The 24,431-nt window shown below is 42.5% G+C and overlaps 1 protein-coding gene across 2 annotated transcripts in view; it reads left to right on the forward strand.

Moving 5' to 3' along the window:
- The first annotated feature begins 525 nt into the window (after positions 1-525).
- LOC308092587 (carbohydrate sulfotransferase 8-like) overlaps positions 526-24,431 on the forward strand; it is a 75,545-nt gene continuing 51,639 nt past the window's right edge. The window contains exons 1-2 of one of the 2 annotated variants that reach the window (XM_080438585.1): positions 526-878; positions 22,826-23,037. In XM_080438585.1, coding sequence (XP_080294711.1) covers positions 22,851-23,037 — 187 coding nt within the window. In that variant the 5' untranslated portion in view covers positions 526-878; positions 22,826-22,850. The remainder of the gene's footprint in view (positions 879-22,825; positions 23,038-24,431) is intronic. The other variant, XM_080438586.1, reaches the window with a different exon arrangement.

The following is a 24,431-nucleotide window of genomic DNA, read 5'->3' on the forward strand; positions in this document are numbered from 1 at the left end:
AGAATGGACTAAAAGTACAATATTTGCCTCTGAGATGTAGTGGAGTAGAAGTAAAAGCAACCAACTGAAAATTGGGAATACCCCAGTAAAGTAAAAAATACCTAAAAATTGTACTTAAGTACAGTACTTGAGTAAATGTACTTAGTTACTTTACACCACTGCCCATTTGGTAGCCAAGTTAAATTGGCTACCTTTCCCTAAAACACTATATTCTAATCTAGATAATGGGCAAAAGCTGCGTCATTTTACACCATGCGACTTTTAAATTAGACAGAGGCTATCATTAGACTGATGGTGAAAAAAACGTTTGTTTTCTTATTCCACACTGTTTCCAGTGCAAGCATCCACCTGCGCTATGTGCCTGCCTGGCTGCCTTTATGCTCCTCATCTTTGAAGAAGCTAGTAGTGTGTTGTGTGCAGCAGTGCCGTTGCCTGGCAGTAGTGTCGGCAGTATCCGTGCATCCTCTCCCACGGGACCTACTGCCCGTGGAAAGCAAGAAATAGAAGCAGTACAGGGAGGAGAGGAGAAGACGCGCTAACGGTCACACATAGCAGCAACACACAAAACCTGGCTGCGCCTCAGATCAGAAGCAACTCAGTTCCTCCATGCACACCCACTGTTTTAAGTTTTGTCCCACGTCGTGGAACGAGGAGGACCTATACGAGACTTAAAAACGAGCCACTGTTGCTGACTGCTAATGGTCACAATTGATTGCAGTTGGAGTTTTCTTATGTAAGTAGGAAGGCTAAGATCGAAGCTCTGCCGAGGAGAACCTGTCATCATCCAACAACCACAGCACAATTGGGCAATTGGGACGGGAGTTTACACGGTCGAGCAAAACTCTTCACACACAGCGTCCATGGTGAGAGCTGCAAAGGTATGAGGCACTCTTTGTTTGTTTATTTAATTTGTTAACCCAGTGGTTCTCAACCTTTTCAGGCTGTGACCCCCCAAAATAACCATATTTGAACCACCCTGATAAGCACTTGGAATTGTAGGCATTACATTTATTTTGACTCGGTTCCACAGATTAATATTGTGAAAATAGCCGATCTAGATCTTCTATTTTCACAATTTTGCCTCTATTATTTGACAATTTGGCCAATGTTTGACCAGTTTTTATAGTATAATTTGTTGATTGATGCATTAATGGTATTTTTTCATTTTATTTCCTTCTTTTTTTTAAGGTATTAAAAAGGTGTCAAAATTCCTTAAATTGTCACTTACTTTACAGTCATCATGGGGACCCCCCCCCCCCCAAAAAAAAAATCATGTGGGGACCCTCCTGCGGGTCCGATCCACAGTTTGAGAACCACTGTGTTAACCCATCATGTTATTTTCATTTTCCACCAAGAAATTCTAAAATAATAAAATGTCGGTACCGTTGTCATATTAGCTTTGGGATAAATAGGCTATGCAATCTTTTTCACAGAATTAACTGTTTTCTGAATAAAGTTATAGCTTAACATTTTAGAAGTTTAAAATATATAATTGTACCAAAAACAAAAGGCAAAGTTGTAACTCAGCTTTTGTCCAGTTCATGCTGTATTTTTGTGCCTAGGTATTTTGTGCCTGTGTACCTACAGTATAGCCTACTTTGTGCCTTTCAATGCCGCACCTGATCAGATAGCCTAAAAGCTTATTGTAGATGGTCCCCCCTCAAATTTCAACTAGGCTAATCTGGGTAAGACTCAATTTAAACTGCATATATTTATGGGGCAATGTCTGTTGGCAGTGACGAATGTGGAATCATGCAGGCAGTGGAGAATTGGCTCAGATTAAGATATCAAAATTCTCTTGATTTGCCTGTGCTGCACTATTCACTGGGAAGATATCCATATCTGCAAAGTGTTTCTCTTTGACAGCCCACACAAGGGGACTGAGTGAGCCATGAAAGCTTCAAACAGATACCATATCCCACCTGTCATGCCTGCGTAGTGGAGGGACAGGAGAAAGGGTTTAATCTTTTCGTTTCTCCTCATCTGCTCTGTCAAGGAGGAGAGTTGAATGAGCTGCTCTGAGATCGCACTGAATTATTTCTCTCCTTGCAGCTATAAATAGCCCAGGTTGTCCTGTGCACCTCACAGCACACCCTGGGGCCTGGGAATCTGTGCACTTAGCTCCCAAAGTGTGTGTGCCCACTTTGCAATAGAGTGTGAGCAGACATGCCCATATGCACACACTCTTGAGAAAGGTTGGCCTGCTAGCCTAATACATGTCATTCATCAAGTTGTCATGAACTGCTCCTGTTTTCTTGTGATTTCTTAACCTTTAACAAACAAATATCCTTGTGGTAGTAAAATGTCAAGTGTCCTATGTAGAGAAATGTCACTATTGTACAATTTAAACAGACATACAGTAGCCCATTCCTCCATATTAGGTCTCCATATTTACTCTCTGCCTACTTTTATTGATTGATTGAATACTTTATTAGTCAAAAATGTAAACAGTGATACAGTCAGACATTAAGGCTAAAAGAATAACACTAAAACGTCCTGGGGTATTCCCTATGTATTCAATTCATCAATCGATTGATCAACCGATCTGTACCTACCCATTTGTCTACCTATCCATCTTGTTGTCATACAGTAATAAATCATATTGGATATTGCAGAAGGTTAGTTAAACCCTGGTCCCTAATGGGGGGGGGGGGGTTAATACCATGGGGGAAATTCCGTTTTCAGCTTCACTGAGCTCATGGCTGCTCAGATGTTTCTGATGAGTGCTCGAGGGGAGCAGTTAGGGGTTACATGGACACCGCGAGTCCTCGACACATAGCTGGGGCCAGGAATTGAACCTGGGACCTTCTGTTTCCCAGGCAGCCTCTCGTTTCAGCTACCCATTCAGCTATTGCTGATCTCTGCCCTAGGTATCAATACAGTCACATCAATCCCACTGGTTACGCTGTGACAGTAACATACAACCTCACTGACGAGATACAGTATTATGTATACATTTTTGTGTCTACTGTTTTGATTAGCCTAACTTAACTTAACGTTTTAATCTACTAACACAGCACTGAAATTATATATTTTGGTTTTGATTTAATTAGTCGAGTTTATCTAGTTTATCAGACAAAAATAATGTCAATGAACAGGTGGAATACTGATTTACATACAGGATATTTCATCAAGTAAAAACAAAAAAATCTGAGGCAATTGTTTTGTTCCCTATAAATTAGTCTTTCCTGAAATAGGAGCCTGTGGCTTTAACTAGCACGCTGAGTTGACGCTCAATTTCAATTGCCCTCCCTCTGATGTACACTGTTCTGTAAATCAGCATTAGGATTCAATTACCATAAGGACCTTTAATCTGAGCACACTCTCAGAGAAACACTATCCTTCCCCCCTCACTAATGAGAAAAAACCACACACCAGGATTCTTCACCGGTAGTGTCAAGCACATCATCTACAAAGGGCAGTTATTTAAGGGACAGAAGCCATTAATAATATATTAAAGACACCCGTACCTTCCCAAAAGGGATTCTGTCCTTCTTTTGAGGTCAATTCCCTTAAAACCATAGCTTCCTTTGACTGACCTTTACTGTCACTGTTTTTTTCCCCTTCTTTACCCTGTTTTTCCCTTGGGCCGAGGCTGACTTGAACAGGCCTGATATGGAAGGCTGTTAGTAATTGCTTCCTTCCATTCTGGGGAAACAAGACTCCAGGGATCTCCATATTGCATCTTTTAGTGGTATGCTAATGGCTGCTAAGCTTCGACGGAGAGTGGTAGTGACAATTCCAAACAAGTCGCTATGCAATTATAGTTTTTGCTGTGGTTATTTCTCCCTATTGAGATAGCTTTAGTGCTAAATTGTAAATACCATTCTTTTTGTTCAAAATATCCAAAATTGTTCAGAAATATCAGATCTACAAGCCCATAATGCATTGTGAGCTTGTAGATTGGCTATTATTTCTATTTGTTGTATGACAAAGTATATATAGTTGCCTTTAGTGGTTAAATATAGAATAGGATGTCCAGTTCCCTTAGTAATTTGTATTCATTAATATAGACATTTGGGATGCTGGGAGTTGAAAACAGCACAAGAGAGACATACCTGAAGGGACTTTGAACCTAGGGCAGTGTGGGCACTGGTAGGTTCAGAGATGGGAGTTTTAATGACTACACCATGGAAATGTCAGTCCATGAAGGGTTTCTGAGGATGAGCACTGAAAGCCTAATTGGAGATAGAATCGCTTGGAGAGAGTGATTTAGGTGTTTAAGTGTCATTTCCCTTAATTGGTTTTTCGTTAGGTTGTCATGTAGACACTGTGTCAAGTACGCTCAACATGAGGTGGTTATCAACTCAGTCAGTTGGTTTCTGTTCCAGTTGTTTGATCTATTAATACCCTCAAAGGGTTTTTGATTAAGAGTGCATCAACAGCAGGATGCAGAAAGGATTGTTTGAATAAATGATCAAGCTGAATGTTTTTGGTTTGTGACTTGCCCTTTATATATTTTCTGTGATATAATTTCATGGCTGAATCTTTTCTCTGCTGTCAGAGCTTCTGTGATTGTATGGCGATTACATAATCGTATCACTTGAATGGGCAGAGTAAATTATAGGATGCTAAATGCTTGATAAAGGGTCCAGTGATAAAAGGGTTCATGACAAACGGTTTGTAAGGGTGATATCTGTTAGTGCACAGACTACACTATGTTCTTTGTGAGTCGCGAGGACCCGAGTTTGAATCTGACTCCCATCATGTCTGACTCCCATCATATATATATTTATAGTGATTGATTAAGCATGACATTTCAGTTTCTTTTTAGTTGCGTCTGAATCCCTTTAGTGCCGAGATGGAACGTGAAATTGCTTCTGAGGTCTTCTACGCATAGACCTTGTGACTGATGCTGAGGTGTTTGCAGTAATATTATTCCATTTAGAGAGAGACATTTTATGGTACTTGCAGCTGAGAATGGGAAAATGTGCCTTTCATTTGATTGCAGCTAAGCTTCAATGACCCAGGTGTAAAGACTGAGCCATGACAAAACGGGGCAAATCTGCTCAAACTATTGTAGTTTTTAAGAAGAAAAAGAAGAAATGTTTTTGTTGAAATTATTAGGCTCTAATACCTCAGAGTTCAGTAGAGGGCCAAACGTGCAATTTCTTTGGTGTTACGACTCTATTATAGCTTATTTCACTGTATCACGAATTTTGAGGGAGGGTAATTAACAGGATGCTTCAGGTAAAATGACCCCAAATTGTTTTTTTTTTTTTTTAAAGGTTCAAGGTTACAGGTACATAAGAGTAAAACTTATTTTGGTTTGGCTTCCTTCAGACAATGCAGCAGCATATGTAATAACAACACTAGAATAATGATAGAAAACGTGAAAAGATTTAAAGAAAAGAGAGTGCAAAAGGAGCACTCATCATCTGTCAGGAGCTAAAAATGTTCTTGCAGCTTAAAGTATATCACAAAGGTTTATAGAGAAGCATAGTTTACGTAAGTATATAATATGCTGCAGTTTCTCTTTCTCTTCAACATATAGAACGTGACTAAAAAAAAAGAAAAAGAAAAAAAAGTGCTTTATTCACTAATCATCTTTTTGACAGCATCAGATTTTCTTTGAATTTAAAGTTGGAGCCTATGCATTTCTCAATAATTGCTCTAGAAGAGTTTGACTGAAAAAAAGAAAAGAAAAGAAAGCACATAACAGCTTCAGAATTCATGGTTGAGATAGGGGGTAATTGAAGACATAGAACAAAACACAAAACTCCCTTAGGCTTATGTTAAACATGGGACTTTTCTACATGCATAGAAAACCCTATGCCATATGGTGAGAGTACCCATTCCAAACTCACTCACAACTTTTAAGCAATATCTATAGAAAAAGTGGTAGTGGAGTAAAGATGATGTTTCAAAACAACGGTCACATGACCCCAGGGGCAGGTGCTGGGACCAGGGATTCTAATAACACATTAAGACCTGAGACCGATTCTACAAATGCCTTCTAAACCAGTAGTTCTCAAACGTTTTTGTGCCAAGGACCCCCAAATAGTACAGCGGGTAAGCCCCAATTGTTTTTGCAAATCGTGGATTTTTTTGTCCATCAGCTAGCTCTCTGCCCTTGCCTGTCAAAGTACCCACTTTCACCCCCTTCTCTTACCTTTCCTCCTCTCCTGCTGTCTCCGAAACTGCCTTCCACCTCTCCTGCTTCGCCCCAACAGTAGCAGACTTTCCGCCGGTACCCTGTTGTACAGTACCGGTGGCAGTTGTCGGTAATCCCGTCCGCAATCGATCCGGCATGGAAATCTGTTTCGTTGTCCGCATATTTGATTTGGCGCAGGTTTTACACCGGATGCCTTTCCTGATCATGCAACCGTACCCAATTTAACCGGGCTTGGGACCGGCACTACGCACGCACTAACTTGTGCATTCCCAGTGGCAATCAGGTTGCTGAATTAATCTCCTTCAATTGAACTATGATAAATGTGAACTTCAGGACAGAGGAAGGAAGACAAGTAGACCTGGTGGTGGAATGAGGGAGTACAAGAAAGCATACATAGGAAGAGGTTGGCAAAGAAGAAAGGGGACAGTCAGAGAGACAAAGAAAGAAGGCAGGAGTACAAGGAGATGAGGGGTAAGGTGAAGAGAGAGGTGGCGATGGCTAAGGAAAAGGAGTATGAGGAGTTGTATGAGAGGTTGGACACCAAGGAGGGAGAAATGGACCTGTACAGATTGGCTAGACAGAGGGACCGAGATGGGAAGGATGTGCAACGGGTTTAGGTGATAAAGGATAGAGATGGAAATGTTATAACGAGCAAAGACAGTGTGTTGAGAAGATGGAAGGAGTACTTTGAGGGGCTGATGAATGAGGAAAATGAGAGGGAGAGAAGGGTGGATAATGGGGGGGTAGCAAACCAGAAAGTGAGGGGGGTTGGGAAGGAGAAAATGAGGGCAGCTATGAGGAGGATGAAAAATGGGAAGGCCCAGATGACAGGTGTGGAAATGTCTAGGAGAGACAACAGTGGAGTTCCTCACTAAACTGTTCCAACAAAATCTTGGAAGGCAAGAAGATGCCTGAACAGTGGGGAAATGGTATAGTAGTAACGATTTTCAAGATCAAGGGGGATGTACAGAGTTGTAGTAACTACAGAGGTATAAAGCTGATGAGCCACAGCATGAAACTATGGGAAAGAGTAGTGGAAGCTAAGAGGAGAGGTAACAATTAGCGAGCAGCAGTATGGGTTTAAACTTTATGCCAAAGAAGAGCACCACAGATGTGCTGTTTTCCCTGAGAGTGTTGATGGAGAAGTATAGAGAAGGACAGAATGAGTTAGGGTCGGTTCAGACGGGGAGCGGCCAACACGCCTATGTAATTAATTTTCAATGAGAGGCGGGTGATTATTTGGGACGTGCGGAGAAGTTGAGGGGCAGTGAGGCGAACGGGCTCGGCCCCGTGAAATTCTCGCGCTCGTGCTCGTTTGTGCACACACGCGCGGGTGGCAAGAGCTAGATTGTGGTCTTCCCCGCTACGCACAGGAGGACAAAACAACCATGATCGCCGCGCGATTCCCGCTAATCCGAGCGATAGCGCCCGCGTCCACCGCTCCCCGTCTGTAACGACCCAAGAGTCTTTGTGGACCTAGTAAAGGCATATGATAGGGTGCGAAGAAAGGAAATGTGAAGTCAGGAGTGGTATAGAAGTATGTCAGAATGGTGCAGGATATGTATGAAGACGGCATGACTAGGGTTGGATACCGGTTCTCGGTACCAATCTGGTACCGGTGCCATGTGTGTCAGTGCTAGACAGGTGCCAGTGCAACATAGAATTCGGTGCTGCAAAACGTTACCTAGACAGTCAACGTATGCCTGTGTGCTATGGGGATCACAACTGCAGGCACCATTGCTGCATAAAGAGGGAAATGTGGGTCACATTTCAATAATGTAAACATGTTTCTTTGATTGATGAATGGCCCAAAATACACAGTTTACAGAGAGGACCCCCTGACGATCAGCTGTCCATCAGATATAATGAATAGACAGACTCTGCACTGCAGCCGCAATGAGGTGCTCCATATTAGACTAGATAATACAGCTTTTCGAATATAAATGTATTAACTGACCTCTGTAAATTGTTCAAAATTAACCCATGATGTCAGGGAGAGGGCTAATTAAATCCTTTGATGGTAGGTGTATTTGATCAAGCAGTGGACATATTTTCAAAACAAATGCCACAAATGCTGATCGATGCGAAATGTAGAGAATTAGCGCAAATTAAGTCCAACTGTTAAATGCTTATGCCTGTGTCTTGTTATGAAGGTTTTTTGTAGATTAAGTAAAGTAAACTCCACAGACTCAGCCACAATCCAGCCCCTCCTCCCCTCACTAATAGTAGACGAAAAGTCCGCTCCGCAGAGCGCAAATCCCCGCCAGGTCAGGTTGCTTTCCCAGGCAATGAGGCCTGAGGCCAATGTGAAGAACATAATCCTCGCTTTTGGCCGTTCCGGCATCTTGGCGGGGGAAAGGCACTAAGGCACTCTTCTTTCGGATAAGTCCCGTTAGTGTTAGGGTTCCATCTGTTTCTGTTAAGTATCAGTGATTTTGTATGAATCAAACTGTGATTATTGTGTTTATGGTTAAGTTTAGAGTTTATATCACACACCATATAGACTTCTGCATTGTCCACCAGAAAGAAATATACATACTAAGTTAATAAATAATACAAATAAACTATTTTCAAAATCATGGTAATTGGTAATGAGATCAACCCTGTGATATTTCTTTTAAGCCATTAATGTCATTGACAATTGTTTTCTTCCTTTTTTAAAATGGAAAAGTATCGGTTCTGGTACAGTTTAGGTATCGGTACGGTTTTAGCACCGGTATTGGATAAAACCCTTACGATACCCATCCCTAAGCATGACAGGGGTGAGGGCTGCGCTGGGAGTGCCGGACTGGGTTCAAGGCGGGGTGGGCCTGCATCAAGGATCGGCACAGCCCTTTCTTGTTTGCATTGGTTATGGTCAGGTTGACAGATGAAGTCAGGCAGGAGGCACCGTGGACTGTGATGTTCGCGGACAACATGGTGATATTTAGTGAGACGAGGGAACCGGTTGAAGAAAGCCTGGAAAGGTGGAGGCATGCACTAGAGAGAAGAGGAATGAAAATGAGCAGGAGTAGGACAATATGTGTGCCAAAACGAGAGAGAGGACAGTGGAACAGTTAGGATGCAAGGAGTAGAGGTGGCAAAGGTGAAGGAGTTTAAGTAGTACCTGGGGTCAACTATCCAAAGTAATGGGGAGTGTGGAAGAGAGGTGAAAAGGAGAGTGCAGGCACGGTGGAACGGATGGAGGAAAGTGTCAGGAGCTATCAGTGACAGAAGGGTACCAGCAAGAGTGAGAGGGAAGATGGATAGGACGGTAGTGAGACCAGCCGTGCTGTACGGCTTGGAAACTGTGGCCCTGGCGAAAAGACAGGAGGCGGAGCTGGAGGTGGCAGAATTAAGGATGCTACAATTCTCATTAGGAGTGACAAGGAAGGACATGATCAGAAATTACTACATTAGAGGGTCAGCCCAGGTTAGAAGGTTTGAGGATAAAACAAGAGAGGCGAGGTTGAGATGTGAAAAGGAGGAATGAGGGGTACATTGGGAGAAGGATGCTGAATATGGAACTGCCAGGTAAGAGGAGAGGAGGAAGGCCCAAGAGAAGAGACGTCATACAGGTGGCAGGTGTCACAGAGGACGCATAAAACAGAACCAGATCTTTAATACCAGACCTTTAATATCTGCTAGCTAGACAGCTGCCTTAATGGGACAAGTTTGTGGGTTAACAATGGAAGGACATAACATGGATTGGACCTCAAATTGAACCTTGGGGCACTCCACAAGTTATAGGGGAGGAAGGGGAAATATTGTCGCCAATTTTGATACAATAACACAAACAGTGTTTTATACTTCACAGGTAATTGAGTAGTGATGATCACAGATGGAAAGTTGGCTTCTTAACAGTCAGTGTGGAGAGGGAGAATACAGTATATACCATTACCCTCAGTTTACTAAGTAAAAGCAAAAGTATGTAAGCTGTGTTTGTGAAAATGGCCAAATTGTCCGCTTATTCTGTGGAGAAATCACCTACAGGCATGGATTTTGATAAAGAGAGTAGTGAGTGACATTTGAAATCTGTGTCCATTCCATCTCAAGGCCTTGCGTGTAGTAGCTGTTCCAAAGCGATATCAGTGCAAGGATGTCAGCTTATATTCTTTAAGGAAATATTCCAACTGAAATATGCTGACCTACTATGAGACCTACAGTATACTGATTGAATACAAGGACTTTTATCAGCAATATAATATAATCTGTAAATCCGACGAGTTGATACTATAATGTAAGCCACCTCCTCCACCACAATAAAGGGCCCATAGCCCCCCTTAGCTTGAGCTAAGTAGATTAATCCCTTTTTCATTCTCTGATGAAACCATAATCGTACTACCGGACACAGTGGCATGTAGCTGAGGTGTATAAGGTCAAACTGTGACCTAGAATAGCACAATATACCTTAAGTATACTGTAGTATCTAACCAGCAGTTTGTATATCATTACATTTAAGATGGGTCAGCTATTAAATCAGGAATTGGGGGGAGGGGTAACAGTGACAGTTGCTATAAAAGCTTTTTGCAGTGTAATTTACAAGCCCCCCTTTTTTTGCACCACCTCAGAGAGGGTTTAACAGAATGCTGTATCTTGCCCAATGCTCATTGCGTCTTTGAGACAAAAGAAGTAACGTGCTTGCTTGGGGAAAGTGTAGAGCTGCAAAAAAAACACCATCCTTTCTGACATTTCTGGGTCTCCATATGTACTGTAGAGTTGAAATTTTGCCTGTGTTCTTATTTATATCTCTCTTTCCAATTCAGCACCATGTTCATGAAATCAAAACAAAAACATCAAATAATTCTGCGTTGCAGAAAGCTCCAACTGTTCCCCGCTGACTCACTATTATGAAGTTGTAGCTCTGTAGTCACAATATTGATACAACCGACACGTTCAATATTAGCAATCGTTTCCTATTTCAGAGTGCTGATGACCCACCTCGGGGATGTAGCATTATGTGGATGCAGTGTGTGATGATGGATGACGTCCGTGACCCGTCCGTTTTGTAAAGGGTGCTATGTTTGTCCATAAGGTTATCGGACATCAACTTGCACCCACACAGAGGAAGGTACAGACAGCTATTGATCTCAGTGTGCACTCCATCTGTCATGTTAATCCAGCCGCTGCCAGCCTCTCTCAGCTGTGTACAGTCTCCTTGGCAGACCTGATGAAAGCCTCCTTCCGCCTGAGTGAAGACTCAGCCAGGAAGGGTCAGGGGTCAGGCAATATAGTTGACTCAATATAGTTGACTCTAGGAAGCTTTGTGTGTGTGTGTGTGTGTGTGTGTGTGTGTGTGTGTGTGTGTGTGTGTGTGTGTGTGTGTGTGTGTGTGTGTGTGTGTGTGTGCGTGTGTGTGTGTGTGTGTGTGTGTGTGTGTGTGTGTGTGTGTGTGTGTGTGTGTGTGTGTGTGTGTGTGTGTGTGTGTGGGTGTGTGCACGCGCAATATACACTAGTATACACACATACATAATAAGCTATATACAGTATACACATTCTCTAAAAATGTGATCAACAAGAGATAAAACTGTATTGACAATGTGATGGTATCTTTTTTCCATCACATGAATTATGGCTTTGGTTATACTTGCATGCCATAGTACTAAACTTTGAAATGTGGGTTGGATATCGTGTTATGTTTTATGAGTTTTCCATTGTAGGTGGTTTATTTCTCCACTAAGAGCCCACCTAGAAAGAACCCAATGCTAAGTTTATGAAAGTGACTGGTGAAAAAGCAATATTGATGGAAGGCATGTGTTTAGTTAGAACGGGATCTGCAACCTGCGGCTCTGGAGCCACATGAGGCTCTTTAGCCCCTCCCTTGTGGCTCCCTGTAGCTATAGAAAACATTATATGGAAATGTACATGATTTTTTTTTAACATATAACATTTAGATTAAAATGTATCGTTGCTGTAATATGAGACATAGATTCTTACGTGCTCCAATATTGTAAAAATGTGTAGACTAAATAAGAAGTTTATGCATTTATTGGCACAGCACCGGCCTTGTGGCTTGTGTAAACAAACCAGTGTGTGATTTCCTGCGATGCTAAGGATACCAAATGAAAAAAAAACTAAGAATTTAATAGTTCATGGCAGGGGTCATCAATGTGTCCGTACACGGACAAACCCCAGACCCCACTTTGAGAACCACTGGCATAGAGTGCCAGTACACCCAGAAACGCCATTCCAAAAAAACATCTTCCATGCCAATGAATGACCTGATTTTAATTTAGTTTAATAGGATAAGAGCTGGGTTTCCGAAATGTCCTTTGACATTAACACTCTAATAAAGACACTGCCAGACAGGTATTCAAACCTTGTTAAACCAGGTACCAAACAGTGGTGGATACAGAACATGTCTAATTACTGGGCCTGGAAAAATCAGTTTTTCAAGCTTTAATAGATATTATAATGACCGGTGGATGATGTCAATATGATAATTCTTCTCGCTGTCTCTGATTGTCTTTAATGCTTTGAAAGGTTCAAAGCCATCAGTTCAATTTAGAAAGAAGAAGAAAGTGAAGCAGAAATTAGACATAAGTACAGAGATGGCCATGGAAATAATAATAATAAAATTTACTTTTAAAGCAATTTTTGAAACAGGGTTACATATTGCTCCATCTACGCCTTCCCTCTCAGCTTTCATGCTTTCATACTTAATTTCTTAATAAAATAAAATAAAGTAGTAGGGATGAGGACTAACCACTTTTCCTCTTAAAAAACACAGCATGTGTTCTCCATCGTGTCTACTGGACTAGTATACTGTACATTTACGGCTGTACAAGGGTCGGGGGATCTTAGTATAATCTCAAATTCAATTCCAATTCACTTTTTAGACCTACAAGCCGGCATGTTGATGACCCCTGGTTCATGGACAAAGTCGTTTGCTTTCACTGCCAATGCTGCTAGATTACATGTATGTTTGATCTGCAGCGAGAAGTTATCAAACAACAAAAAAAGTAATGTTGATATTATTATAATATTGTAATGGAAATTAAACTTAAAACACCAAATAGCGCACTGCATAGTAGTCATGTTGTGCGCCATGCTCTCTAAAGTGCTGATCCTGCTGTGAGCAATATAATGTTTTGACAAAAACAAAATGAATGAATGCTCGTTTAAATGTTTAAATTTGTATTTTGTAATTTGATAGGCTAATATACACTTAATAGCCGTGTTGCCTTCATTATTAGGCTAAAATAGGTTTTGTATTTATTTTTTGGTCTAAAATGGCTCTTTTGACTTTAAAGGTTGCAGACCCCTGTTAGAAGATGTGTTACTTGTTATACTGCAGGGTGGTGAGGTGACCGTTCTTGTTAAATACACAATTGTTAACAAAAAGATGTGATTAACTAATCAGACACTGCTGTACACTAGTTTCTCATTGGGAGCAAATTTGCTTCTTTGTTAAAACTGGCATCAAGCTAACCGATGGTAAACATCCATTAGCAAAACGTTATATCACCAACATTACCTTGGAATCGGGGTCTCAGTGCAGCACGTTGAGATTATTTTGGACTAACCTGCGCTTGTGCAGCATGCATTGGGTGGGTTGTTATGTCCCTATAAATGTTGAGACCAAATTTATGCCAGTACGTATAGTAATCATAATCCACTAAGAGTGAGAGAGTTTACTGTTGGACTGATCTCTGCAAAATGTTCAAATCAAAAGCTCAAATGCTTTTTATTTCAATGGTGGCATGCAGGCTATAAAGTTCATTACAGTTCATTCCACTGTGAATGAAAGAGATTGAGAGACCAAACAAAGAGCTTGATTGTGTGAATTGTTCTATTACACTGCACATTAATGGTGAATTGTTAATATGACTTCAGGAAAATTTCGGAATACTGAAGAGATCAGTTTGCCGTGCTGAAATAATTTTAGCAAGGCAAACTGATCTCTTCAGTATTCCGAAATGTTCCTGAATTTCTAAAACGTCATTATGAAAGTGACTAAAGTTAAGTCAGAACCCAGGCTGCTGTTGCGTCATTATTGGTAGTTTGTAATGTTGCCACTCTAGGACTTTATGTATATTCTGCTGTTTGACAAAGTACATTACTCAGGAGCATTGGCAAATATAGAGTCTCTGTAATCTAGTAAGGATTGTAGGGGGGAAGAAAACTTTAACTCTCAAAAAAAATATTTCAATTTACCGTTGTCTGTGACGGGTCACAGATATGGACTGGTCTTGCCTAACGTCAGTGCAAATACGCCCATATATGGGCCGTACGTGGTTGACACCAGCGCAAATCAGTATTGTTAAGCCTGTGTAACGGTTAATGTCAGTGTAAAACACTGCGTGTTTAGGCAACTGTTTCTGTTGTGTGTGACTTCTGACTAGAGCATGATCAGTGAAGAAGGAGAAGGAGGGAGAGTGAGCGAGAGGGAGGGAGAGTGGGAGGGAGAGTGGGAGGGGAGGAAGAGGGACATGAAGGAGGAGAGGGAGGGAGACCGAAACCTGAACACAGTGTCACACGGGGTTATTATGCACAGCAATAACCCTGACAACATCAGACGAGCTGATAATGCGGCGTGAAGCGCTGCGTTTTCTGCATATATATCCTATATTAAAATTGCCTAATGGGTGGGCAGTGGTTGGTGGGTGGATGGGTTGTCTGAAAATACACATTAACAACATATTATTAGCAATGATAATGTGTAAACAAACAAACAAACATAAAACGTCTAATTTACACAACACTGATGATAGTGCTGTCAAACGAATCTATGAAGCCATCAAAGCTGCAGCAACAACTCCTGTCACTTAAAAGGAAGAGAAAAAAAACTGTGGAATACTTCCAAGCTAGTCTCAAATCTCTCAACAGTTAACTGACATTGATGTGACAATGAGCTATATATGGTGTGCTAGCTTTGAAAGCCTCTTTGCTTTGTGTCTATCTCTGCTAAGGGGTCCTTCCTTGGCCTGAAAAACATGGAAGACCCCTGATTTTAGAAGGGTTGGTAGTAGAGCTGGGAGGGAGAAAACTAAAGAGAGGCACAGAAAAAAAGTTTTGATGGGATTTAATCATTGGCCAGCAGGGTGCACAGAAACTGGGCTCTTAACATCTGCTCTGTCTTGTGTCCAATGCCCAGCTATATCCACAACCAACGACATCAAGGGGATCTGATTCTTTTCACATGCTGTGCCACTGTTTCTGTCCAATCTGTCAAATGATCGATGCAGCTTGTGCATCAACCAGCCAAAAGTGAATTAACATTGATTATGGAAGGGAACATGGAGTGGACTATCAATTCTAAAACCTTTGTCTGAACTACAGGGAAAAGTAATCACTACCAGAGAAGAATAGGAAGTCTTAGATTTCAGAATGCACAGGTCTCCGCCAGGTCAGGTAGGATAGTGTGGGGCAGCAATGTTCGGAATTCGCCAATCAGGCTGGAATGTGAAAAATTAGGCGGATCGGACGGATCCGTCTTGATCAGTTGACTATAGAGATCATGTGTACCGATTTGTCTGATGTTTGGATAAAATCTGAAGGAGTAATATAAAAAAATGAGTTTTATATAAGTCGGCCTCCTGGTGGCGCTATAATAGGGCAATGTTGAAAGGGTGGCATTTGTTTATCAACGTAGTGCAAATGTGCGTGCGAAGTATCTCCGCAATCGGACGCTGCGTTCATGAATTGCAACATTTTGTTCAAAACGGGCCACTCTTGCAAACTTTAGATGGCAATCTTAGCCAATCAGGATGGAATATGAAAAATCTAACAGATCCGTCTTGATCACATGACTATAGAGATCATGTCTACCGATTTGTGTGAAATTTGGATAAAATGTGAAGGAGTATATATAAGTCGGCCTCCTGGTGGCGCTATAAAAGGCAGATGTGAAAAATGCAGGGCAAAGGTTTTTCCCTGACCTCTAGGGAGTGCACATACAAAGTTTTACACAGATCGGTGCAGTTATAGGTAAAAACAGTAATCGGCATGTTATAGCGCCACCATGAGGCTGATTTGAAAATGTTCAAGTGGCATGTCCTCCTCGGCCTAGTGGGAATGTGCGTGCAAAATTTCACGGGAATTGCAAGCTTTGTTCATGATTTGAGGCATTTTGTTCAAAACCGAGCACTTCTGCAAACTTTGGAAGCCATTTTTAGCCAATCAGGATGGAATATGTAAAATCTGAAAGACCCGTTTTGTGTAATGACTATAGAGATACTCTGTACCGATTTGCGTGACGTTTGGACACAATCTGTAGGAGTACTGTCAAACAATTTGTTTTGCAAAAAGCGGCCTCCTGGTGGCGCTATAACAGGCCCATGTGAAAAAAATGGGGCAAAGGTTCTGAATTGGCATCCAGGGAGTGTGTGTGCACAGTTTCGCTACGATCAAGCCAACAGTGCTGGAGATGTGTTCACATTACATTACATTACATTACATTACATTACATTACAGTCATTTAGCAGACGCTTTTATCCAAAGCGACTTACAATAAGTGCATTCAACATAGGTAGGGAACGAAACTACTAATCACCAGAAGTCTTAAGTGCATTTCCTGCAAAAACAAGCAACCAAGAGTATACCTAGCGCTAAGGTAAAAGTGCAATATATCAGCTACCTACTTTCTTAAACAGATGAGACAAAATAGCAAAATCAAATGAGCACGAGCTAAAACAAATAAGTGTATCGACTAAACAAGATCCAATAAAACAATACAAAAATAAAACAAGAGTTCGTACAACTAGTTAACAACAAGTAGGCCAGGCAAAGAGGAAGGGTAGTGTTTCCTGAAGAGGTGGGTTTTCAGCCTGCGGCGAAAGATGGGCAGTGACTCTGCTGTCCTGACATCAGTGGGAAGTTCATTCCACCACTGTGGGGCCAGAACAGAAAAAAGTCGTGACCGTGTCGATCGACCAGAAGGACCCTTGAGTGACGAGGCAATCAGTCGCCCCGAGGTAGCAGACCGAAGTGGTCGGGCAGGGGTGTAGGCATCGACCATGTCCCGGAGGTAAGAAGGAGCTGTTCCTTTCACTGCCCTATAGGCTAGCACCAGGGTTTTAAACTGAATGCGAGCCGCTACGGGGAGCCAGTGCAGAGAACGGAGAAGGATAGTTGTGTGGGAGAACTTGGGGCGGTTGAACACCAGACGAGCCGCAGCTTTCTGAACAAGCTCCAGAGGTCTAATGGCTGATGCCGGAGCACCAGCAAGGAGGGAGTTGCAGTAGTCCAGGCGGGAGATGACAAGAGCCTGGATGAGCACCTGGGCTGCCTTCTCCGTGAGGAAGGGGCGAATCCTCCTGATGTTGTAGAGGAGGAATCTGCAGGACCGTGTCACTGATGCGATGTTAGCCGAGAACGACAGTTGATCGTCCAAGGTCACACCCAGATTCTTCGCAGTCCGAGTTGACGTCACCACAGCATTATCAATGGTGATGGCCATGTCTCGGTGCGGACAGCCCTTCCCCGGGAGGAACATCAGCTCGGTCTTGTCCAGGTTGAGCTTCAGGTGGTTCGTCGACATCCACTCCGAGATGTCAGCCAGACAAGCAGCAATGCGTGCCTCCACTTGTGTGTCAGAGGGGGGGAATGAGAGGATCAGCTGGGTGTCATCGGCATAGCAGTGGTAGGAAAAGCCATGGGAGTGGATGACAGCACCAAGAGATGTAGTGTAGAGAGAGAAAAGAAGAGGACCCAGAACCGAGCCTTGGGGAACCTCAGTAGTGAGCCTGTGTGGTTCTGACACAGACCCTCTCAGCATCACCTGGTAGGAGCGACCAAACAGGGAGAGTGCAGAGCCTGAGACACCCATCCCCTCGAGGGTGGAGAGGAGGATCTGATGGTTCACTGTGTCGAACGCTGCAGACAGGTCCAGGAGTATCAGGACGGAGGAGAGAGAGTTCGCTCTAGCGGCATGGAGCGACTCCGTCACTGCCAGGAGTTCACAGACGGACACACGGACGGACGGACACACACACACACACACACACACACACACGGACGGACGGACAGACAGACAGGGTGCAAAACATACTCTCTCGCCATGCCTTTCGGCCTGGCGGAGACAATAACATGCGGAGAATTCATAGGGACAGGCGTTGCAGCCCAGTCCTTCTGTGTTGTAGGTGCTTGTGTGTGGTGTCATTGTGTTCATCTCATTTGCCTGCTATAGCTTGTAACTGATAACATGTACAGTATGTATGGTAAACCAAAGAATTCACCTGATCACAAGTTCACAATGCATGTCAAATGACTCACATTCACCACCTGAGTGGGAGCTGGTGTTAATTTCTCACCCTGGTTAACATTTCTGGAAGGAATATTGGTGGCCTTGCTTAGTGTGTAGGTGATGTGAGTGTTATTTATAAAAGCTTCCTTACTTGAGTTTTAAGGGATTGTTATCCATTTCATACCAACACAATACAAGTAACAGACTTATAGACTTAGAAAAGTGCACTCTTCAGAGACACATGGACGGACAGGATTGAAAACATTGTCTCCAGCCTTCGCCCGTCCGGGCTTCGGCCATCCGACCTGGCGGAGGCAATAAATGACTGATTTAGTATAATTTGATAATAATGTGTCAAGAAAATGAATGAATAAACGAATAATGAGAAAGTAAAATAATGGTGAAAGAAAAATGCAATGAAAAAGGCTACATACAGTTACACTAAATATGCTGCTAAACATAGTGCCAAGTGATAAAGGATGGACACAGTGGAGAGTGGCAAACTCTATTTGTGCTTTAACTGAAGCAAACATATAGCAAGAATCATCATTATAGACAAATCATTCATTCTTTGAATTTCTTTCAGTTGCCCTCAAACTGGTTTGAGGGCAACGCAATCGATTTGCAGATAATAGTGCTTGAGAAGACAATTCACTGTCTGTGGTCCCACAAAACTAGACAATGACGTTTTTCATGCCTACTGTGGATGTGAGGAATCTAGAATGAGGATGGAAGCTCAGTCAGTGAATCAATAGAATGTTTTCCTTCAGTGCAGAGCTGCCCCGGGGCCTATACCCCTCCACTCTTCTCATCTGTTTTCATGGAAATAAGTGCAGATGTGGAGGCCTAGGGCTGAAGTAAAACATGGGATATGTTTTGACCAGCAGGAACCAGCCATATGTTCCACAGCTTGCACTGATATTCTTATTGTACATTGTCACTGGAATCAACTCTTTCAAATTCCAGGAGTGTATTGTATGTTATAGATTTGATTATAATTTGTCATCTTGACACAGCATCCGCGTCTGCTCATAAGGGACGGTGTTGGTGTGCACGTCTGCATTTCCATACACCTAATTAAGTCTTTTAATTAATTTCAGCTTGTTGTGGAGTGAAGTGTATTATCTTTGAGATTTACCTACTCGCTTTTTTATGCCTTGACTACATAATTTTGAGCCAGCATCTCTATGGTAGGCACAGCTACTGTATGTTCCTTTACATTTACAGTGTACTAAAGTCTGGGGTTATACCATCTGGAGTTTACAAAGATAGCAAGCCTACTGCCTATCTTCTGGGTTGGCTTGTTTGCCTAAACAGTCTGGAATATTCCCATTCAGCCATTTCTCTGTAAGGCACAACACACAGGACTCCCAGTACCCACGTTGGTCCTTTACCAAAGCATTTTAAGGAGTTTACCACAGTGATAATAACATTTTAGATTTGAGCTAAAGCCATTATTTTATACTCTGGCTATTAACAAATAGCAGATCTACAAGTTCATAGGGCGGCACCGAGTGCCGCACTATGAGCTTGTAGATCTGCTATTTTTGAAAAATCATGATAATTTGTGCAAATCTTTGATTTCCCGGATTGAATTTGTTAAGGCATTACAATTACAATTGACAATTTAGGCATGTAGCAGATGCTCGTATCCAGAGCAGCAGCTCAGCAGCCTTGTGGCTGGGACCCATTTCCTCATACACACAAGTACAATACCACATGGTACAGAGTGTGGGGAGAACAAGGGTCCTCTGAGCTGGCTGCAGGGAGTGGCAGGAAGACGTCCTTGCCGCTGCTCCACCGCCTCAAGATGTTCTGGGATTAAAGGAGAAAAACGCCAGTGAAGGGTGGCTCCCGGCTGACAACCCTGCAGGTGGCCTATAGTGGCACCGTTGTAGGTGTGACAGGCAGCAATGCCCAGCAGGAATATCCACGCTTACATACTGTAGAGTGTCTGCCACCTATCTAAATAACAGCCTTTGTATTTGTGGTCAAGCAAACAAAATGTCTATCTTAATAACACAATGTATCTGAACAAGTAATCAACACCTTCAAATTCAACCTTAAGAGATGGCTTAAAGTTTTAATTTATGCATTTTTTTAATCATGGGTAATTATCAGCTCCATTTGTCACTGGTGTCATTTCTCATATTTTACTGTAATTGTTCTGTCTCCTACTACTTGTCTAGTATTGTATTGATGTCTGTTTTTGTATGGATAGCTATATCACCACAGCCTGCTCAGGGACTACAGATGCAAATGAGCTTTTGGCTAACTCTGGCTCATTTATGTGGATGTGAAAACTAACATGTTGATTAATGTGCACTGTCCCTGAAAAATAAATCAAATCAATAAAAAACACACTGTTCAGTATATCTGCATAGTATACTGTAACTAGCATCTATATTAAAAAAAGAGGCAACAATAAGGGATTATGGCTTTGGTCTTGAGCCTGAATCAAACCCACAATGCCCACAATGTCACAATTGGAACTGCTGACAGTTGAGCCACCTGGTTGCCTCATTTCTGTATTGCTTTTTAATTGGTCAAACTATTTAGGCTAGAGTGCTGAGCGCACTGCTGCAGCATTCATGTTTGCATTTGCCTGTTTTGAAGGTAAAAGACTGCTCATCATCACAAGGCCAGCCTTTGTCTGTGTCCTTCCAATCAATGTCTAATATGAGCATCCTTTAACTGTGTATGTGTGTTAGAGAGATATAGTGGATCATTCGAGAACATGCTCTTTTATTTTAATTATTGCACACAATAATACAATCGTAAGTACAAAATTGGTGTGTGTGTGTGTGTGTGTGTGTGTGTGTGTGTGTGCGTGTGCGTCTGCGTGTGCGTGTGCGTGTGCGTGTGCGTGTGCGTGTGCGTGTGCGTGTGCGGGTGCGGGTGTGGGTGTGGGTGTGTGTGTGTGTGTGTGTCTGTCTTTGTGTGCGTTTGTGTGCATGCATGCCTGCATGTGTGTGCTTATGCTTGTGACTGAACTGCTAAGTTCCCCAGCTAGTTGCACCTGCTGAGAGAGGCTGTTTGACCAAGCTCCAGAGGAACAGATGTTCCTGCCTGGTCTCTTGGGAACAGGAAGGCTGCAGTCAGCAACATCTTCTCCTGGATTCATGTAGAGTAAACATGCGGAAATGCATACACTAATGCACATATGCGTATATGTCCACACTCAGACACGCACGGCCGCACGCACACACACATGCTTGCACACACACACACACACACACACACACACACACACACACACACACACACACACACACACACACACACACACACACACACACACACACACACACACACACACACACACACACACACACACACACACACACACACAGACAAATTCATCATGCACCAGCATATTTAACTAGGCTGGCAGCATCCTTATTAACTCTAGTTGGGCTTGTTGGCTACAGTACAGTAAGCATCTCTTCTAGACAGACGAAAGCATCGCTCCGTGTCCTGCGCCCATGTGTTTCACGCTGGCTGTGGTTATCCCTGACTGTCATGTATCATTACGCTGGCTGCGGTCTTGTGGTTTGCATTGACGTCTCCGGTCTTCTTCTAGCCATTACTCTCATAGGCACTGATCCATTTGGTCTCAGTCAGCCTTCAAAGATCAGGTGCCCCTTAGCTACTGTAGGAAGCAAACTTGAGGGCTGTTTAAAAAAAATTGGGCTCTGCTCTAGTCAGTGGCTTTTGACTGCAACTCTAACTCCTGGATTAGGTAAGAAGAGGTCATGTTAGTTTGTGTGCTTCTGGGTCTCTGGGTCTCATCAAAAAAAGACAATTTGCCTTCCCGTCAGGCCTACAAAAACAAAACTCTGTGTTAATGTTATTAAATAAGCCTGGAGATGTATTTGTATTTTGTTTGTTTAAAGTCTACCATAGCGTTGCCAGTTGTCGTTTCTTCTCAGAGATTCTCGCTCTGTCAGTGGACAAGCTGCCGTCTGTCAGTGGACAAGCTTCCGTTTCACAAGAATGTTGATGTCACATGCTGTGTATGCTGTGTTCCTGTCTTCACACAGTCCCACAATATTCTGTCATCATGATGCACATGAATCGATTTGCTTTAGCTGAGCAAGACCACAGAGTGTTACCAGTGTGTACCCTGTCAAACCTCCACCCTTCCTCCACCTCCGGTTGTCTTTTCATGTTTCACATGTCTCTTTGTGGTGGTTTCTTCCCCCCGATGTATTACCTTTCCCAGAATCACTTTACTTGCCAAGTACAATACATGAATGTGTGTTATGGAACCCTATCATTCATACTTGCTACTTTGGATTCAATGCAACGGGAACACTGAACAACAATACAACACACCGTACTCTGTCCATAGAGAGCCTCAGGTCTTCTCTAGACTGATTTATAAAAAGAAAGAAAAAAAGAAACTAGCCGGCTACAGTCTCACAGTGTGTCGCGTTGCAACGCATCGTGAGCTTAATAGATCAGCTATTTTCGTTTTATAAAACACAGCTGCGCAACTAAGTATACATTATTTAACATTGTAACCGTCTTTCTTTCCACAGGCTGTGCAGGCTGGGCTGCAGTGGGATGAGCCAGGTGAACTGTAGGGCTCTGGATGTTCTGCGTGGGCGGAAGAGGCTGCTGGTGGTGGCCATGAAGCTGCCCTGCTCCCTGTACTGCTCCCTGTGGTTCCTCCTGCTGTTGGGAGCCGGCTCCCTGCTCCTTCTGGTCCGCCTCCAGGACCTCTCTGAGATGGTCCAGCAGCAGACCCCAGGTCAGTGGCTGTCTATGCTCTGTGGAGTAACGCTTAATTTTATACTCTGTCACATGCCGGCATCGCTTGCTGAAAGCAACCGATATTCGAGCTAACAACGCGTCGAAGATCAGTTGTTCTGAGTATAAATTAGCCGTAAGCGCTTTCAACCTGGCTTCCCTATTTTGGGCATGTAATTATAGCCGAACATTTTCAAAGACCTTGAAAGGTTTTCAAAATGTCACTTGTATTCTTCTTAAACAAATATCGAAAATAGCCAATCTACAAGCTCACAATGCATCGCAATGTGATGGTTTGTGAGCTTGTAGATCGGCTACTGTAAAACAAAGTATGACATAGATTTGAGGTGATTAAGGTGGCAAATAGCCGGCATCGTATTAGAATCAGCGAACGTTGCCTGATTTCTGTCAAGTGTATACTTTTTCATTTACTGTAGCCTACTTATTCACTTGTGGTCAGTATTGCACAGACACAGTCAGTAGTTGTCCATGCTGTGTGGAAACAGCATGGGAAATTATTACCACCAACCACCAGCCAAATGCTGGTAAATGTTGTGCTGTGGCTGGTGTGTTAGTATACGCTGCCAACCACTTTGGCAGGTGATCCACCATTAGCTGACAAATATATTGCCAAAATGCTATATTTCCATTGTGGAGAAAAGTCGGTTCGACAGTTCAGTTTTTCTATTTCTTTTTTGTTTTTGTTTTATCTTTTCAGATTTTCTTCCAATTTCTGAAATGAATTACTTTTTTTTTTAAATCACTGTTTTAATGAGTTTTTCCTCTTCATCTCAAACTCACAAACTCTTAAAAAAAATCAACTGTCTGAGGAGCTAACATACATAGTAGTTCTTGTAGGTTTACCTAGTTATCCCTCTTATGCAAATATATATACTGTATTATTGTAACGCACTATGTCCTTTAACGTTTGTTGGTGTCATTCTGTTTTGTAAATGTAATCCATTTGCTCAAATCTTTCCTCAAACTGAGTTAGAGGTTGTTGTTGTTTTCCTTGTTCTTCTGCAGTGCCTTTATATTGTGTGATGGAGGCCTTGTTTTGTGGCTGACAGAGGATGACATTGTAGCATCTTGTTTTCAGGTGGTAACTGTGGCTCAGACTTGACTAGATGGATTACACTATAGGAAAACACTCATTTGAACTGACGTGAAAAGGGAATAGTTGTGTTCCCTCATAGTGAATTGTAGTACATGAGACAATGTTGTGTTTCATGTCGGTCATATTCAGCAGTAAACGTATCTTTAGTAAACAAGTCCTGATACAAGTCCATTCCAATTCCATCAGTTCAGGGACCATCTTTCAACCAGCCAACCATAAAAGTGGCTGCAGTTTGGCAGTAGGTGAACTTTGTTTTTCAGGGTGTGCAAAGAATGTGC

The sequence above is a fragment of the Gymnoscopelus braueri genome (genome assembly GCF_963280865.1).
Source record: "Gymnoscopelus braueri genome assembly, chromosome: 9".
NCBI lineage: Eukaryota > Metazoa > Chordata > Actinopteri > Myctophiformes > Myctophidae > Gymnoscopelus > Gymnoscopelus braueri.